The sequence below is a fragment of the Emericellopsis atlantica genome (genome assembly GCF_019669845.1).
Source record: "Emericellopsis atlantica unplaced genomic scaffold F5Z01scaffold_11, whole genome shotgun sequence".
In the NCBI taxonomy this organism is placed as follows: domain Eukaryota; kingdom Fungi; phylum Ascomycota; class Sordariomycetes; order Hypocreales; family Bionectriaceae; genus Emericellopsis; species Emericellopsis atlantica.
In genome coordinates, this window is record NW_025764713.1 from 441,384 (window position 1) to 459,701 (window position 18,318).

General features: G+C 56.2%; 6 protein-coding genes across 6 annotated transcripts; 2 read left to right on the forward strand and 4 right to left on the reverse strand.

The window, feature by feature from the left end:
- Positions 1 to 1,134: 1,134 nt before the first annotated feature.
- Positions 1,135 to 3,446, reverse strand: F5Z01DRAFT_673580 (La domain family; the record flags this gene model as incomplete). The annotated part of the gene is made up of 2 exons (XM_046264952.1): positions 1,135 to 2,133; positions 2,184 to 3,446. 2 exons carry the CDS (start codon positions 3,444 to 3,446, stop codon positions 1,135 to 1,137), a joined length of 2,262 nt encoding a protein of 753 aa, XP_046118956.1.
- A 2,302-nt stretch (positions 3,447 to 5,748) lies between these two features.
- On the reverse strand, positions 5,749 to 6,782 carry F5Z01DRAFT_620900 (Got1/Sft2-like family-domain-containing protein; the record flags this gene model as incomplete). The annotated part of the gene is made up of 4 exons (XM_046261165.1): positions 5,749 to 5,898; positions 5,952 to 6,102; positions 6,296 to 6,416; positions 6,566 to 6,782. 4 exons carry the CDS (start codon positions 6,780 to 6,782, stop codon positions 5,749 to 5,751), a joined length of 639 nt encoding a protein of 212 aa, XP_046118957.1.
- An 831-nt stretch (positions 6,783 to 7,613) lies between these two features.
- Positions 7,614 to 8,855, reverse strand: F5Z01DRAFT_68768 (uncharacterized protein). Its single transcript, XM_046266022.1, has one exon. The coding sequence runs from the start codon at positions 8,503 to 8,505 to the stop codon at positions 7,879 to 7,881; it is 627 nt and encodes a 208-aa protein (XP_046118958.1). The 5' UTR covers positions 8,506 to 8,855; the 3' UTR covers positions 7,614 to 7,878.
- Positions 8,856 to 10,025: 1,170 nt separating this feature from the next.
- On the forward strand, positions 10,026 to 12,413 carry F5Z01DRAFT_70237 (bHLH family transcription factor). The gene is made up of 2 exons (XM_046266420.1): positions 10,026 to 10,138; positions 10,370 to 12,413. The coding sequence occupies exon 2, from the start codon at positions 10,516 to 10,518 to the stop codon at positions 12,073 to 12,075; it is 1,560 nt and encodes a 519-aa protein (XP_046118959.1). The 5' UTR covers positions 10,026 to 10,138; positions 10,370 to 10,515; the 3' UTR covers positions 12,076 to 12,413.
- F5Z01DRAFT_69980 (nitrogen permease regulator of amino acid transport activity 3-domain-containing protein) lies at positions 12,414 to 15,272 on the reverse strand. The gene is made up of 3 exons (XM_046266393.1): positions 15,159 to 15,272; positions 14,163 to 15,108; positions 12,414 to 14,103 (listed from the first exon to the last, which is right to left on the reverse strand). The coding sequence occupies exons 2-3, from the start codon at positions 14,932 to 14,934 to the stop codon at positions 12,752 to 12,754; spliced, it is 2,124 nt and encodes a 707-aa protein (XP_046118960.1). The 5' UTR covers positions 14,935 to 15,108; positions 15,159 to 15,272; the 3' UTR covers positions 12,414 to 12,751.
- Positions 15,273 to 16,367: 1,095 nt separating this feature from the next.
- Positions 16,368 to 18,132, forward strand: F5Z01DRAFT_70758 (kinase-like domain-containing protein). Its single transcript, XM_046266452.1, has 2 exons — positions 16,368 to 17,264; positions 17,373 to 18,132. Exons 1-2 carry the CDS (start codon positions 16,521 to 16,523, stop codon positions 17,907 to 17,909), a joined length of 1,281 nt encoding a protein of 426 aa, XP_046118961.1. The 5' UTR covers positions 16,368 to 16,520; the 3' UTR covers positions 17,910 to 18,132.
- The last annotated feature ends 186 nt before the right edge of the window (positions 18,133 to 18,318 follow it).

Sequence of the window (18,318 nt, forward strand, 5' to 3'; positions counted from 1 at the left end):
ATGTAATAGTTTTTGTTTTTATATGTACTGCCAAAACCAAATGGTAAATCAAAACGCAGAATCCCCCTTTGCCTGAACTGACTGGACCCCCTGTGCCTCTTGGTAATCGTACAATATCTCTTTGAGTATGATAGACGGGGAAAGGGAAAAAAAGGGGGGGGGGAGGATGCCAGCGAGAGAGAGAGAGAGAGAGAACGAAAATCATTGTCCATCATCTATGTGCAACTGCAATGCATAGTAACCAAGCCTGAGAAAGAGACAGAAGAACACCTTTTCCGATCCTCTGAAAGAAATGTAACAAGCAGGAAATGCCACCTTTTTTTTTTGTTGGAGTAGAAGCCCTGGTTGATGCATCCGAGACAGAAAGGTCCCTCCTCGCACAAGTGTTGATGCTTTTCCACAATAATCCCCCCTTTTTGTTTTTTGCTGTTCTGTGAAAATTTTGAACTCCGGTGATGGTATAGGCCATCATGGATGTGTGAAAAAGAAATCGAAAGTCTAGCATTGCGGCCGTAAGTACGCAAGCGGCCAATGCTGGTATATCGACAATAGAGCACCGGTGAAGAGGCGAGAAACAGACAACTTCCCAAGCCAAGTGGCTCTTCTGATTCACCCATTCTCTTCACCTGGTCCGTACGCTGCAAGCCTCGTCCACATGGAGACCACCCGTTCCCTCGCGAGAACAGCCAGCTCGATGCGTCAGCTGACAGCGTCCAGTTTTGCGCTCTGACAACCAAACCCCCGTGGCGGCTCGGTTCGTGCCAAGGTTCCGTGCTCGTCCTGATCATGCAAAGTCCATTGTATGAGCACAAGCGCTCTCAAAAGTGGCGCCCATACATCATCGTCGTTTTTTTTTCAAATCGCTGAAATCAAAAGCAATGCCAATTGCCCAGCATCTACACGAAGCTCGTGCTGATGGACACGCCCCGCCGAGCCCCTCCTGGAGCTGGCTATCATGTCGTTCGTGTGGTGTGGTGTGGTGGCCATGATCACAAGTCCAAGACTGCGCGTTTCGCCCATATGTCACAAGATGCTGCTGCAAGAACGAATTGAAAGTAGATGTATGGTCAAAGTTGCTTCGTGAGAGTCCGCAAAGACACCCTCAACGTATCACACCGCAAGGTGAGACAACGCTCATGAGAGCCCGGCGGCTTGGGCGTTGTCGTCATGGGCAACACCATTGACGGCGGCAGCCGACACGTGCCCGTTCGGCAGTCCAGCAGCTTGAGCGGGCGCAAAGTCGGGGACCTCGGCAGAGAGCTGCGTGGCGGCTCCGTTCCCGTTGGGCATGCCGTTCGCCATGTTGTAGCTGTGTGCGTCGGCGAAATGCTGCTGGTGGTATTCCTGCTGCGAGCCCATGCCATAAGGCGATTGCATCCCGTTGAACTGACCCTGCTGGGGGTACTGGTAGGCACGGCTCTTGTAGGTGACCTTGGCTGGGCCATCGGTGCGGGCCAGCTCGTCGCGCTCCTGCGTAGGGAGAACCCAGGTCTGCCAGCCGTCGCGGCGGCGAAGACGCTCAGTACCGTCCGGCTCGACAATGTAGTCAATGACCTCTGACGCCTCGCAGACAGCACGCACAATCGAGATGTCCGAGGCAATCTCCCGCATGCGCTTGAATGCAGTAATGAAGAGGAGTGGCACGTAGCCTTGACCATCCATATGCCTGCGCAAGAAGACATCCTTGCACAGGTTCTCAATTGAGAAGTAGTACTCGATCTGCTTCAGCAGCACGCCGGCAAGCATGGGGTCCATGTATGGTGTCTGCGGGTAGGCCACGGCGGACATGGGCATCTGGTAGTCATAAGGAGCGTAGTGCGTCTGCACAGGAGGAAGACGAGTACCACCGTTGGGGAGCGACATGCGGTGATAGTTGTTTCCACCGCGCGCGCCACGGCCGCCTCGCGGCGCGGGTGGCATGTACATTTGACCCTGGCCGTGTCCACCGCGAAGAGGAGGGCTATAAGGGCCCGATGTCCGACTACCCATGTTCCCGTTGGAGAACGAAGCACCCGTAGCGTTCGACGAACTCTGGTGCTGCGAGTGCCCGTTCAAACTGTGGTGACCACCCCGACCACGGTATCCACCACGGCCGCGCTCACTGCGCGGTTCGCGAGCGGCAGGCTGTTGCTCCTACATCATATTAGTATTGCAGACGAGAACGATAGACATTGGACACTTACTGTTTGCTGGCTAGATGCGACGTCCTTAACACGGTCTCCGGCGGTGTTGTGAGCAGGCTTGCGCTGCTCGCCCCGAGCCGGAGCACCTTCAGTGGGGGCGCGCTTGCTGGCGGGTGGCTGGGAGGAGTTGCGACCACCAGCGCTACCTGCCTCCCTGGTGCGATCTCTGGTCTCGGTGGACTTGGTCGGTGTAGTAGCGGTGGCCTTCTCACCACCCTGAGCCGCAGTGGATGATCTGCTGCTACCAGTACCCTTGGCGCCGCCACGAGGCTTGGAGCTGCGCATCTGTGGGAGTTGCGTCTCAAACGCAACGGTTGGCACGTAATCGTACTTGACCCACTCGTTCTTCTGGCGAGGCTTTGGTGCGCTCTCGTCCTTGACTTCCTTGTCGGCAGCCTTTTCAGCTACCTTCTTCGGCTCCTCAGAGGTGGCGGTCTCGGGCGTAGGCCAAGAGACGGCATCAGCTACCGACGGAGGGGCACCAGCCTTGGGATCACGGGTCTCACGGATAGGGATCCGGTTGCCACGGCTGCCGTTGCGCTCCGACTTCTCAGCAGGGCGCGGCGCAGGCTTGACTCCGTTGACATCGGAGGTGCTCTTGGCATTGCTGCTGTTGTTTGCAGCGGGCTTGGGGCCAGCATTCTGGTCAATGGGCACAGAGCTTGCCGTGGCTGGCGTTTCTGACTTTGGCTTGACCTGCGCAGCTTTTCTTTGCTGCCAGATGTTGACTGTGGGGATAGGTGCCTCCGAGAGTTCGATCTTGGGCGCCTCGGGCTCGTCTTTGCTCTGCTCTGAGCTGGGAGTCGCGTCGCCGGCCTGCTTCTCTGCCGGCTTGCCTTTCCTGCCTTTGCGCTGCCTCCTCGAATCCTGCTCATCGACTGAGCGGGTAGCCGCGCTCGACGATCGCGCACTCTTTTCTGCCTGTCTCCAAGGCTGATCTAACCGGCTGACCTCTCCGTCGCGCTTTGCCTCTGGGCGCTTCTCGGGGGCGGACTCGGTCGTCTGCGCCTCGCTGACTGCGGAAACGCTGTCATTATCATGCCTCTCGGCGCTGGTTGTGGAGGTATCGGTAGATGGCGCTGAGTGTGCCGTTTGGCTGGAGGGCTCTTGCGAGCTGGAGGATTTCTCCTCGACTGGGGCGCTGGGAGCGTCGTCTGTTCCGTTCATTTCTGAGGCAGCCGACTGATTCGCAGCTTGGCTTTGCGCTGGTGTGCCCTGGCCTTTCGCGGCCTGAGCATATGAAAACGAGGATGCAGCAGCCATCTCGGTAGTTGATGAGCCAAAGCTCATTTCAAAAGGGGTATCGAAAGGTGTGGTGGTGGGAAGTTTTGGTCGTGTGCAAATAAGATCGAATCGTCCGAACTCAAAACGAGACCGAAGACGGGTCCGAATTATTCCGCTGAAGAGCTCGAGTGCCCTGAAGATCCGGGTTCGAGCTCGAGGAAGACAAGGGTCGAGTCTGCGTGTGCGGAATCGACTTGAATTGGTTGGGTGCGCAAGGCGTGAACAAAGTTCGCAATGTCGGTCTCGCTGTACGCTTGGGAAACCTAAATCTCTCAATAGACGAGCCAACTAAGTAAGTAGTATGGTCCAGCTGGTGAGTCACGAGTCGGCCGAAGGGATGCGAGCTCGTGGGCGAAGGAATCGAAAGACGCGGTGGTGTTGACGGCTGACTGTGTGGTATGTAGGTCGAGCCGGATGGCACTGCCGGGTACAAATAAGGCAAGTGCCTGCGGTACGCGAGGAGGTCCGACTCTGCTGAGGCAAGCGCTCACAAACAGAGGCAGGAGCAAACTGGCACAAGCAGGCCGGATGTCGCGCAGCTGTGGCCGTGGGGCAAACAGCTTGGTTGGTACGTTGGCTGGGGGAACTGGAGACCTCGGTGAAGCTGATGCAGTAGGCTGCGTGCGTGCTCGCTTGTCCTGGCCAAGTGGGAGGATTGGCGTAGTATTCACTTGTAGGAGGGGGCCGCGAAAAGAGGCGTGGTGAACCCGAATGCGCAACTGGGGGTATGACAAAGCTGTCAAAGGGCCAGTCGGTGATGCGTACTCGAGAAAAGGGACCTGAGCAAGGAGTCAGGAAGAAGGAAAGAGAGGGTTGACGTCGGGTAGGGTTTAGTGAGAAAAAATCCAAAGGGACCCGACTGACGAAAATGAATCCCGGAGGTGATTTAATTTTGCGCTCTCGGGCAGGGCAGAGTGCGGGCAGAGTGCGGTTGTGTGTGGGTAGTAGTACGTAGTAGTATCCGTAGTAGGCGGCGGTTTGGGGTGGATAATTGAGCGTCTCTTCAGCGCCTTTTTATCTTCTCAAGAATCTCAAGAAGTCCTGCTGGCCACTTTTTAAGTTGAATTTGCTGCCCATTTATGCTTTTGTGTACAGGGTCTCCATCACCGCTGGAACAGACTGCGGAATCACAAATTGACCTCTGGCCACGCATCACAAGTTGGAGGTGTAATTAATTCGCAGTGACCGGCGGCGGCCTAATCAATGTTTAATGGGGGACATGATGACCACCCAGACAGGCAGGCGGCGGGCAGCCTCGGGCAGCCTGAGGCACTAGAAGTACAACTGCAGTGGGCATGCCGCCTGGCTGGCCATTCCCCTCTTGTCGAATGCAAAAATTCCTCAAATTAATCCACTTGCTTGCAAGAGGGCGACAATTCTTTGCAGGCCTTGGCGGCATCTGCGTGCGTACGTCGTACGAGCAGTCAATCCGGGTGATGGCCCCGGCGCTGGGGTGACTGCATTTCAGTGGTCTGCGGGCGAGTAATTCAGTGGATGACCGTTGCTAAAGTAAAGTAATAAGGTAGCAAGCTTCAACCATCAACAGGGGACTGAACCCGTGACAGGCGGACTGTGTCAGCTGAGCTTAATCAGCGACTATTACCTTGAATCGAATAAAAAGTGTATCTCCTTGTTAGCAGTTCAATGTCTAAATACTTTAATACTACTGCCCAACAAATCTGGTATTGTTAGTGCTCCGTAGTGCGGTGCTGAAGAAAAGTGTTGCTCACAAAACCACACCTCATCGTCATGTGATCTTGACGCCCTCGCTAACATCATCGTCGGACTTTCGGCGCATGGATCACCGAAGGACACTATGAGGACTTGAACCATGTCCCCGCGGCTGGAATAAAGCCTTCACGTCCGAAGCAAGTAGTCGCTGCCATACTGCGGTGATCTCCTAGGAATCACGCTTCTCGATAATAGTATAGGGCTACTTTAACGGTCTCAAGTACCGAAAGGGAAAGTTATACTCTCATGCTAGCTCTCGCAGTTTGTCTCCGCCCACTCGCGCTGCTACGGTCCCATGAACACCATCGTCACGACTTCCAGGGACTCTTGGACGTAGATAGAAGAATATGACGCGATGGGTTCCCCAAAAAGCCCTTAAGACCGACTGCGGATGATGTCGCGCAATAGGCCAAGTTCAGGGTCGTATTGCAACCCACCTCAGGAAACCGAGAGCAACCCCGTCCGTCATTTTTCACGCAGTCTTTGCAGTACACCCGCTTATTGTACAAGAACATCTCAGAAATCAACATACAAGGCTACGCCTGATGAATCAACCCATCCATGACGCAGCCTGGCGTGCGCCATAGGTAGTGGCGAAGCGCAGGCCAGTCGAGCCCATGGGAAAGTAGCTGACCAAGTACCACACCAGGCACGCAAGCTGCACAATGGCCGCGAAAAGCGTCAGTATCGTGCTTTGAAGCTGGAGTTTGTTAGCCCACTGCAGTAATCGACATTCCGACGGCGCAACCATACCTTGATAGCAAAGACCAGCGTCAGACAGATGGAGCCAAAGTAACCAGCGGTGAAGGGTAGCCTGGGCGTCGACAGAAGATGATACACGTAGTTCATAGGGCCCATAACAGCAGCAAAGGATGCCAAGAACATGACAGAGCCGACGGACCACCTACTGAACATTAGCTCCGGACAGGTAGGGCTTTCAGCAACGACGACTGGGGGATGGAGGCAGAAAACTAGGAAGCTGGTGTCACGGCACTTGGTTGGGGGGCAGAGTGTGTGTGTCATGCGTGGCGATCACATGGGTATCATGGGAAAGTCAAAGGCGCTAAGGAAATCCCATGGTAGCTGATAGCACTTACAGAATGACGAACTTGCGCGGTCTGAGCGACAGAACCGGAAACAAGGTAAAACATATGACGAAACATGCGATGGCGGCGAGGTTGCATGCCGCAAAGACCATCAAACGGTCCCATCTGCTCACTGCGAGGATACCCAGTTAGCAAGCTTCGTATCGTGCATTGGCGCATCGAAGGGTATCACATGCAGCATCGGAAGCGTGGCTCTAGATGCAATGCACACACTCCCGACGCAGGGGCCCAACTGCGCTTGAGTGCAAAGGGTCGACTCACGGACAAACCAGCCTTCTTCCTCCTCTCGTCTCGAAGGCGCTGGCAGAGGTGCCCCTTGGTTTTCGGCGGTCGGCAAGCGAACATAGCCGGACCCTTGGAAAGGGTTCATGTTTCTGATGGAGGACAGAAGCCCTGTCTGTGGTGCTGTGTTCACCGGCTCATCGCGGCGGCTCCATCCTAGGGAGTTGAACGAGTCCCGGAGCGACTGTTGCGCCATGGTGACAGTTGCGATTCTGATGTTTCGGAAAGCTAAGCGACAATGTTGACTGGTAGACCGGCGCAGTTCGGTTCGGGTGGGAGAGGAAGCTCCACTACCTGATGAAGATGAGGTCAGTCGCAAGCACAGAAAGAAAGAAAGGAACGCCTCCGGGGAGGGGTGGGGGGACCAGGGTCAAATCAGTGAACGGCCAGCTTCATCAACAAGCCTCGTGTCCACACAAGAGGCAACAGTCAGGGAGATAGATGCCTACCAATGTGCAGCAAGGCAGCAGCTCGATAGTTTCGCCACCAAATGTCCGACTTGGAGCTAACACGAGCGCGAGCAGGGAAGCTAGGAAAGAGGGTACGGGACGAGACCGCGCGTACCGCAAGGAAAGACGGGCTGAGGCCGCAGAAATGGCGGTGATGGTCGCCTCCGCGATGACTCGTGAGGTAATGCGAAGAACGGAGGGTCGTGGCGATGCGACCAACCTAAACTCAGGTGGAGCTTGCCGAGCGTTTGGGGGGACGACGGACTGGAGGTGTCTTGCGCAGAGGGTCTGGTCTTGGGACACGCTGAGGAGGAGGAGGAGGTGTGGTGTGGTGTGGAAGGCTGAAGGTCGAGTTGACGGTAGCTCCAAGTCCCGTCACGTCTAGACGAGTGAGGTTGGCGAAAGCGATCCCCAGGCGGGTGCGTATCGATTAGATGCGTGCGTCTCATTGGCCAGCAGCCTGGCAGGTGGCACCTTTCACCACTGAAGAGTGACGGGCCGGACGCCTCAGCGGCCCCACTGGCGTTGAATGCATACCAGTCTACCATAGCGGACGCGCATTCCCTAGGTATCTGTCATCATTTCAACAATGAACACGCTGCGCGAGACCCGTCGACCTCAGGTCTTCAGCTCACGTCCAGCGCACGTTGCGGCTACTGCTGTCTCAAGTCTCGACATTGTGAACAGGGTGGCGATCGTGACGATCACCGTGAGTGCGGCATCGCGGGGTCGACGGGAATCATGCATGAACCTGCGCGTTCGTCGACGCCAGAGCTGCCGCAACGCAACACTCTCCAGGCGCTGACGATTAGGACCAGTGCTTGCGTGCATCATCATGCGAGGCTAGCCTTCTGATACGATAGGGGTGGCGAGGCGTCCAAGAGGAAGCGGTGCAAGGCGCATACGCATACGGGGTGGGTGCGGATGCTTTAGCCCGATCGTCGTGTACGTACGTAGTCGCTGGAGCAGAGAGAGGCAAGGCTTGCTTGCAACCCAACCTCCGTAGGACTGACCTAGAGACGCGCATTTGAAGCCACGGTCATTCATGTTCACGCGCCCAATCCAGTTGCTGAGCCTGCGCGGCCTCGTGGGCAAGGCTGATGAGACGTGCAGCCTCGACGCATGACCGGTATTTACGATGGAAGAAGATGGGAAAGTGGACGATTGCCTGTTAGTAGCTCGATCTTGGTGCAGGACAAAGCAGCGTCCAAGGTCTTGGGGTGTCTTAGTTGCCGAGTCACGCTGAAGCTGAAGGACGCCCCCCCTCCCAGTATAAGTGATGGTGGAGGTGAGAGCGTGATAAGGTGGGCAGGGCGATGCGACCATAGCCTTGCGGGCTTGTCTATATGGCAAGTCAGAAGACGAAGAAGGGTGGCGTCCATAGTGTATCAAGAGTAGAGGACAGATGAGGACGGAAATGCATATTAATAGCCATCCCAGGTCACGTACATATATATATATGAAGAGCATGCTCACGTACAGTCCGTCCTCACAACGTTTCGATGGATTTATCGTTTCCGCAATCTGTGAGATTATTTTGCGACGCTAGAACACTCAACCGAAGCCAAGTTTCAGTCGCAACCAATATTCTCAAGCGCTTCCACGCCGAAGAGCTGCACACCCACTTCATCTGACGGAGACGGCGACACTCTCACCGCCTATCCGCCTCTCGACCATCCCAGCGTTATTGTGAGACTGCTGGATTCCGTTTCCGAACAATACACGGTCCATCAGCTATTGTCGAAGGTTGGAGCTACTACTTCTGAAACCATTTAGGCCGCGTCAAGAGGACATACACATTGTGCGCCGCTTACATAAGGTACTGCTTCGCCTCATCTTGCCTCGTCGCTGCCTTCAGATCGCTATTGAAGTCGGGCACCAGTTGGCACGTTCGCCTGGTTCATACCCAGCTTTCGCTCTCTCTCTCTTCATCATCAACATCTTCATTTTCCATGATACCGGTGCGACATTGCAGGTTTTACTCGAAGAAGACGCATCTCCAGCAGCTTCCCCACAGAGCCTACATCAACGACAGCTACATTGCGACTGCGACGATCTGCGACGCCTCTGTTCGGATACGACGCGGAGACCCTCCAACCAACACCGATCTACGCTGAGACCACGCTTAACGGACTTGTGTCCAATCCCGCCTCCCACTATTGAGACTTGCATGAGGGGTGTCATATCGTCTTGCAATCCATCCTGGGAGTTCTTGGCTACACGGCTGCTCCTGGCATACCGGTGCAACCTGCTTCTGTCATTCTGTCGGTCGGCGAGGTTCGACCTGTCGCATTTGGCAGCGCTTGAATCCTCCGGATTCCAAGCTACGAGGCGAGGCAGCCAGACGTTGACGCCATCATTGAAGGTGAGTCGCTCTATTCTCTCTCCTCTGCGCCTTGCCGTCTGCCCACTGGGCGCTGGCCACTTTGGGCATCGTGCATCTGGTGCTGTACGCCGAGCACTGTCCAAGAAGTCGGCGAGCTCATCAGGCCTGGCTTGCTACTTTTGGCCTCTCCTCCCTAACGATGTAGTCAAGGACGTCCTACAAACCCTCTCCCTGTGCCCTTTACCTCGCCTGTGCGGACTCAGCCGCGCTAGCCCAGAAAGCGCCAAGTCTGATCCATTGGCACCGACTGAAGCTGTCTCACTGCAGGCCAGATCTTTATCTTTGGACAAGGTGCTAATACACGATCCGCAGTTCCCCCGTCCATCCATCTTGCTGGCCCATTAATTACCACATTCCACAACCGAGCGCCTCCCCACCAGAGTCACAACAACCGCCTACGACTCGTGTATCAGCTCACCGCTACCTGATTCCAACAACAGCTCACGCCTTGGGAGTGTGGCTCTAGCCGACATCCGGCTTCCACCAGCAGCGAAAGAGCTTAGCACCAGCACGACAGCTGGCCCCCCAGAGAAAGCACACCAGGCCATTCACAGCCGGGTGGTCCATTTCCCTTCCCACCGACATACATCTCGAAGCTGGAACCCCTCCACTCCGAGGTCGCATCTATCATTCTTCCCTATCATCAGATCAGGCTACCACATCGCGCGCGCGACAGATTACTTCAAGTATCTCCATCGTGCATGGCCTCGCTGTAAGGTCTACAATAACTATTGTATCGTATCAGCACATGCAGCAGGTCAGTTTGCCTCCTTTGCGCCAAACCCCAGAGCCCTTACCCTTGCCGCCGTCCAACTCCTTTCACCAAGCAACGTATGACGCACTTGTGCTACAGCATACAGCAATTTTTCTATTTTTCTATTGAAAGATTGTCATAGCCAACTTCAAGCGAACGCGACTGCAGAGCCCCGTCGCTGACCAGCTGTCTAGTGATATCTCCCGAGCTATTGTGCGAAACGCTATCTGCAACTTGCCGCAGCGCCCGACGAACGGTGCATTTGTCCAGTGGTCATCGCCCACTTGCTACGCGATTCCGTTGCCCACCTCCGTCTACATAAAGCTTTTGACGGTTCGAGATGGCCCAGCACGGGTTCTCGCAATTTGGTGCTGCCCCAAACGGGGGTGGCATTGATCCCAACAACCTTTCTATGGGGGGTTCATACAACCCAAACTTCGGCAACGACAACTTCGGCTCGCACGCCAACAACAATGGTGGCAACGGCAGCTCAAGCGCCTTTCTTGCTGATGAAGATCTTCTTGACGGACTAGGCGGCGACCAGGGAGCTGTGCAAAACAACGGCCAGGACTTCTCGGGCATGAACATGGGCTTCTCCCAGGACGCATATCAAGCCCACCAGCGTAATTCGGGCTTGCGCCTGGACTCAAATCAGCTCAACGGCTTCTCTAGTACGCCCGATGGCGACCCGATGCCTAGCCCATATACCGCAGGCTACACTGGCAACTTCCGACACATGCAGGGGATGCACTCCCCCATGTTCGCCAATGACGTGGACCCCAACGACCAGACCTACATGAATGCCCGCGCGAGAGCACGCATGTCCCAGCAGATGCAGCGCAAGCCGTCCAATACCGCCCGAAGCCCCATGACACCCAAGACAAACGCTATGCACAGCTTGTCTCTAGGGTCGAACGACTCACCCAACTTTGGACCGCAGTCGATCCGTACGCACGAGAAATCTCCTTCAGGCCAGTGGCTGAACACACCCACCGGCAGCTATCCGGCGTCGTACAACTCAGGGTTCGCCTCACCCCTGCAAGGCACCATGGTGCCTCCCATCGAAGAGGTCATGGGCAAGGCTGGCACATCCATGCCAGCCAAGTTGGGAGGCACTAACGGGCCAGGCTCCGCCGCCGTTTCCTCCCAAGAGGCGAAGCGCAAACGACGGCGCGAGTCTCACAACCTTGTCGAACGGCGTCGCCGTGACAACATCAACGAGCGGATCCAAGACCTCAGCAAATTAGTCCCCATGCACCGCCTGGAGGATGAAAAGATCCGGAAGCTGATTCAAAACGGCACACCGCTCTCGCCCACGCTCACCGGCATGTCCAACCCTTCCTCAGCCACCTCAGGTCTCGCTGGGCCCGGTGCTCGCCGCGCAACTGGGACCAGCGCTGGCAACATTACGACCGGCCTGCCCATCGAGGACAAGGACAAGGGACCCAACAAGGGCGACATTCTCAATGGAGCCGTGAGCTGGACTCGCGACCTCATGTGGATGCTTCACCTCAAGCTTCAACAGCAGGAGGAGCTCATGCAGACATTGAACGAGCTAGGCCACCCTTACCCATTTGAGGTGACAGATGACGAGCGGCGCATGCAATCTGAGTTGATAGAGGCCATGTCCAAGAACGACGCTGGCAACTTCTCCTACACACGCACAGCTGGGTCAGGGCTACGGGTGCCAAGCATCACAGACTACCGCGGCAACGCGGCGAATGCAGATGTGCCCCCTACGAGTCTTGATACGGTGGGCATCACCCCTCCGCATCACAGCAGCTCTGCCATTATCGATGATGACACCAACCAATTCTGGCATGATCCGGACGACAACGGGACCGGACACGCCCCCATCGACTTCAAAGATGACGATGACTACGGCATGGATCTCAACTAGGACTCGACATCGCACGCTTCATCAGGCTTCCACAGTCATGGCTACAATTTCAGCCTATCGGCACCCTCTTAATGCCGCCCCCAAGTAGGCTGCCACCTCTGCATCGTCATTCCACTTTCTCTACTACAGGTTATGGCGTTACCGGAACACAACTTGCTCGGCTCATTGGTGGGGCGACTCTGCATCTCGCACGGAATCATACACATGGCCAACATATATACAGCGCTTTCGACTTTTGATTTTTGTCTTGCATGTTGTACTGGGGTCTTGCTGCTTTCATCACTTTTGCACGTCCCTTGTTTCCCCAGCCCCCTCTGCGATACCTCGAGGCTCTTCAGGGGAGAGACCTCATTTTCCTTGACTTGTTTGCTTGCATGTTTGGCTGTTTGGTTGTTTGGCTTTATTTCGGTGGGAGACTACTGGGAATACCTCGCAAGTTTGGTCTTCGGGAGCAAGACATCAACGTCCCTGCTTGCCCGATGGCGGTGATTGTACCGTGGTACGGGGTCTGATTTCTGTTTCTTTTCTTTCAACAACGAACGTCATGGCTCGCCGGGTCTGCTGGCATCAGACGCGGATTTACGTTGCAACTGGGCTCACTCGTATCATCTGATTTAATTTGGTACTGGGCGCTCTCGCGCTCTGTTGACACATGAATCTTATTCCACTCCTATCTTTACCAGTGTCTTGTGCATAACACATACTCCGTCATATGCGTCAAAAGATTCCACACCTCCTTCCGCTTCATGTCCTCCTGCAGTGCCACTCTCTCCAAGGCGCAGCGACCGTCAAAGTACTTGCAGAAGAGCTGCCACGCCTGCTTGCCCCGATCGTCGGTGAATCTTTTTCCAATGGCAGACAAGTACCGAGCCTCCTTGCCCGTTGCCTTCTTTGCATCTAGAATTATGTGTGGCGTCAGGCCTTTAAGATGAGGTGCGTCGTTTAGCGATGGATGCGGCGTGGGTTGAGGCGGCGTCTTGCGGGCGTGGGTGATGGCTCGCTCCGTAGCACGGTGGTGCGCCTTGGTGGCGATGCGCTCGAGACGAGCTCGCTCGGCGACGTGTTCAGTTGATGACGGATTTGCGGGTGGCGATGAAGGCTGCTGCTGCTGCTGCTGCTGCTGTGCAGTATCAATGGTGGATGTCGGGGACAAGGGATGCTCGTGTTCCTCCACAATGGTCGGGGGCTTCGCCTGCTCCAGCGACGAGGTGGAGGCAGCCGCCAGATCCTCGGCCTCCATTTCGTAGTCAACCTCGTAGATGATTTCCGGCCATACGACGACGTAGGCATATGTGCAGAGCTGTGTCACCCACCCACGCCGCATCAGCCAGGCGAGCATGTGCAGGTACGAGGGGCGATGCGCCTTGCTGGGGCAAAAGTGCTTGTACGGGCGTGGGCTCTGACTCAGCTCGCCGAGAAAGTTGGGCAACGGGGGCGCCACGGGGAACAGGCGCTGCCACTCGACGCTGTCCTGCGGGAGACGTCGCGGGTCGCAGTTGGGGGACACAATATACACGTCTCTAGCGTGCAGGGGTGGGATGGCAATAGCGCGACGCCAGTAGATAAAGTGCTGGGCGAACCGGCGGACTTGGCTGAGGGTGAGGATGTTGCTCTGGGCGACCTGGTGAAAGGACATTGTCGGCTTGGACAGCCGCACGAATTCGACCATGGAGGCGGTGGACGGATCAGCGTCCGATTGGAGCTCCGCGATGATCTTCTTCTCATCGTCCATCAGGAGGAGAGCAAAGTTGCGGTCTAGGAAGCCGGGCTCCTCGAGTGTGTCTTGGCTCAGGAAAGCGTTGGCGGTCGTGAGCCAGAGGCCGCTCTGGTCACGACCCGAGTCTTCAGGAATGTCGGCCACGTAGAAGGGCACGGGGATCTGGAAAGATGGGGTCAGAATGCCGAGGGGCGTGTCGAGGTGGAGAGCCGCAATTTTGTTCTGGGAGACGGCCGTGTAGATTTCTTGCATGGAGGCTGCGAGCGACGAGATTTGCAGGATCTCCTTCCAGAGGCTGCTCATCTTCCTTTCTATTGGGAGAGATTGTCAGTCTACGCACTCACTCGGCTAGGGAGATATGTCTTCGTACGTTCTTCACGCGCCTTGTCCTTTGCCGCCAGGATTCGCTTCGACTCCTTCCAGATAAAGTCGCTCTGCTGCTGGCTGTACTTGTACGCCTTGTTGGCCTTCTTTACCACGTTGACGTAGAGCGAGTCCACCAGCTCCTTCACCTCGTGTGTCTTTGGTCTCAGGATGAAGACCAGGTTGAACATGGTCATGGAGCTTCGCTTTTCGTCTTCGTCGCCGTCCTTCTTCGAGTCCTTATCTTTCGAGTTGTCGGACAGCTTGCCAGACGACAGGTCGGCTTCGTTAGAGACGCCATGATCGTCCATGACAGTGGACGCCTTGTCCCCGTCATTGCCCTTGCCGGACTTCTTCTGCTTCTTCCACTTGCCATTCTCAGGTACGTGGATCGGATAGGAGACACAGTAGAGGGGGTCCAGAGACAGCTGGAACAGGGTCTTGTGGTAAGGCCTCGCAGGCGTCAGCATGCCAGCCAAGTCCCGTGCCGGAAAGCCAGCTACGTGCTCCCAGGGCACGATCTGCGAGCCCGAGTCTGTCACAATGTGCTCATCACGGTCCCACTGCCGGGGCAGCTGCTCGTTCGCGACCGAAGGATTGTGGTTTGCCGGTTGCACCAACCGCTCGAGCAGTATGTCCTCGAGATCGGCTCCGGCGCCCGTGTCGGTAGCATTGTGCTGAACCTGCGCCGGGTAGTGGAAGACAAAGGCCGGCCCGTCGCGCGAGCGGTTGATGACGAGCGCGACAGCGAGAAAGTTGTCGCTATTGACGGAGGACATGACCACTGCGCTTCGGCATGACGCTCCAGGCTTGCGACACGCCGAGCTCCAATGAGCGACCGAGCTGGCTCAGGCTGGTTGAGGGGTGCTTGTCCAGTCGCCCTGTCGATTGTGCACGGCGACGTCGGACCGTGGGGGTTGCTGTGAGGTCATGGTTGCGCGCCTGAGGTCCAACTACGGGGAGGTTAGGTTAGGATCGGCTCGTGAGGGCTAGTGTGGCTCAGTTTCTGGGTAATTTGCCGGCTGTGGCTGGTGCTCGCACCGGGAGGGCTACAGCGGCTGGCTTGGCACGATGCGGGGTTGCCAGTGGGCGACGAACTGGACGGGCGGCGGATGGATCAAGGACTGGACCCCTCATCTTAACGTAGCCCGCTGAGGTTCCCGCCAGCTCAGGGGACTGGACCTGTCGGGCGGGAACTGGCGTTTGTTGGACAAAGGTCAGGCTGCTCCGACCAGAAAAATAGCAGGAGAACCTGTCTGGATTCCTCGCAGTAGGGTCTCATCCCAGAGTAACGTCTCTCAGAAGAACTAGATTGCTGTGTCGCAAAGTCGAGCCAGTTGATTCTGGACTCTGGTCGCGTGCTCTCCACACTGCACTTCAGTCGTCCGCCGTAGAAAGCTGTGTAATTAATTCACAAATTGCAATCGGTAGGCAAGACGGCAACCGAATGCCGATGTAACTCTACCAGGACACGCTATAGGTCGGCAGGCATTTCTTACCCAGTATTTGTGGCCTCGCTTGTCTTTTATGGGCACAGATGCGACTACGTACCAAGTGTCCTCTTGGGCACTGCGCCGTTCATTTGTTGAATCAATTACAGCAGCCATTGCCTCCTCACCAGGCTTGGCGTGGCTCAAGGTGGGTTGGGTGGGATAAGCGACCGATAAGCCAAGAGGACAATAAAAGTATCTCACTCTATCATGGACTTTTGCTGCGGCGGGGCATGTCTTTTTCTATTCTACAGCATGAGCCCCGCCGGTCGTCGTACGTACCTTACGTAGTAGGTACTTTCACATGGCAAAACCGCCTGTCGCCAGTCATGGTTAATTCAGGCGGCCGGCCCACTTCGCTCCAAGACCCTCACTCAAGTCAAGGGGACTGGAGTCAAGCCACATTCAATCAAGTCCAGTCTGTTCTCATCAACCAACCGCACCTGTTCGCTCAGTCTTTAGCTACTAGCGACCGACTTTGCTCAAAAACCTCGCCTCCTTCGTCGCCCCCATACGCACAGACTTTACTTACTTACGTAGCCTCAGACCTCATCATCGCAATCACTAGACCCAGTGTCAGGTCGTGCACTCCCTTCCTGATAGAGCCTCGTTGTTCTCAATCCAGCATCACTTTGGTCCCTGACCAGACTCACGCTACCGAGTAGCCTCTATCGATACCATACGACAATTGGCCATCGCAGGGCAGCACACCGTTCATTTATTCATTCCAGAGACACTGGCGTGCGGACGGCAGACCCCTGAATTGAATGACTCGTTGCCCCTGAGTAGTCGTCGAAATTCCCCTCTTCTCTCATCGCATCTTATCGCAACCAACATCATCAAACCAAGTTTATTGGACATTGACTGCACAAGCCATGTCGCCGTCCGCGACTTGCGAGGGACTCGGCCACGTCCGCTACCTGCCCCTGAGATACGACGGCGCCAACTCACAAGCCTCTGCGCTGAAGCTCATCACAACGCTCATCCCAGAATGGTCCGGTGCTGACTCAAGCATCGAGTTCATTCGCTTCACCGACGGCATCACAAACACACTGCTCAAGGCAGTGAATCGACGTCCAGGACCCACAAAGGCTCAGGTAGATAAGGAAGCAGTATTACTGCGCGCCTATGGGAGCGGGACGGACATCTTGATCGACCGTGAACGCGAGGTCTCCAACCATGAGCTACTCATGAAGAACGGGCTGGCGCCCGAGTTGCTGGCGCGCTTCGAGAACGGGATGCTGTATCGGTTCATCCCCGGCACCCCCGCCCAGATGCAGGATCTAAAGGATCCAGCCATTCTCAAAGCCATCGCACGAAGACTGGCTGAGTGGCACGCGACGGTGCCTTGCATTTTCGGCCAACCCCCCGTCCACGGGAAACAGAACGGGATGCGGAACGGCTTCCAGAATGGCTACGGCGATAACGAAGTCGAGAGGACCATCCGGAACGCCGCGCCAGGAAAGCCTTTCCCGAACCTATGGACCACGATGCAGAAGTGGATCTTCGCCTTGCCGACAGGAACAGAGGAAGAACGGTCGAGGCAGGCGCTGCTACAGCGCGAGGTGGAAGAGTTGATTGAGAAGCTCAGCCAACGTCCAGGACTTGGCCACAACGGGGTACGCATAACAAGCTCTCATCTCACTCATGCACACGTGATGTCGCTGATCTGCGTTCGCTGAGAAGGGATTGAGGAGATCATAACATGCGCTAACTTGTGGAAACAGCTCGTCTTTGCCCATTGCGACCTCCTATGCGCCAACGTCATCATGCACCGTGAGGAAGACAAAACTGCCACGGTGAGCTTCATCGACTACGAGTATGCCACGCCATCCCCCGCCGCCTTTGACGTGGCCAACCACTTCGCAGAGTGGGCAGGATACGACTGTGACTACGCGGCTGTCCCCACTGTTTCCCAGCGCCGAGAATTTATCCACGAGTACATCGGCACCTACATCCAGCTCCTACCCGAGGAGGAACGACGCCAGCTCGACGCGGCGGAGGAGGAGCGCAAGTTGATGGAGGAGGTCGACGTCTTCCGTGGCGTACCGGGCTTCTACTGGGGCATCTGGTCGTCGATCCAGGCGACGATTTCGGACATTGACTTTGACTACGCCACGTACTCGGAGCTCCGCTTAGGCGAATACTGGGCTTGCAAGGCGGAGCAAGATGGCAGTCGCGCGGCGCAGGGCCTGCAGATGCCCTTGAGGGAGGAAACGTGGTCGCGAGACGAGCCGTCGCGCAATGGCACGGCGGGCGCATAAGCCTGCAGAGATCCCAGATGCGGTGTCTCACAATGTGTGTTGAGAGAGACAGGGAGATGGCCCAGTTGTGTGGTCAGCGGATGGAAGCTGTGATTATCAGGTTGGATCTAAAACCTGCGGCGAACGGCGAAAAGCACTAAACGTCCTGCGATCAGATGCAGGGTGCACGGCCACATGCAAAAGCGAAATGTATACGGAGTAATACGCATAGCACCATGGGGAAGACGGACAGCAGATCTACAAATCCGGCACCGAGCAGCACGAGGCAGCACTGGATCACCTATTACAGCCCCCGCACCCTGCATCCATACACCATCCACACCACAAGCGGTGGCACAGGCTGGCACAGGTGTGGGGTGAAGGGGGCTGTGGCGTTGTTTCTTTCATGTAGCGTTATCGGTGGGAGCTA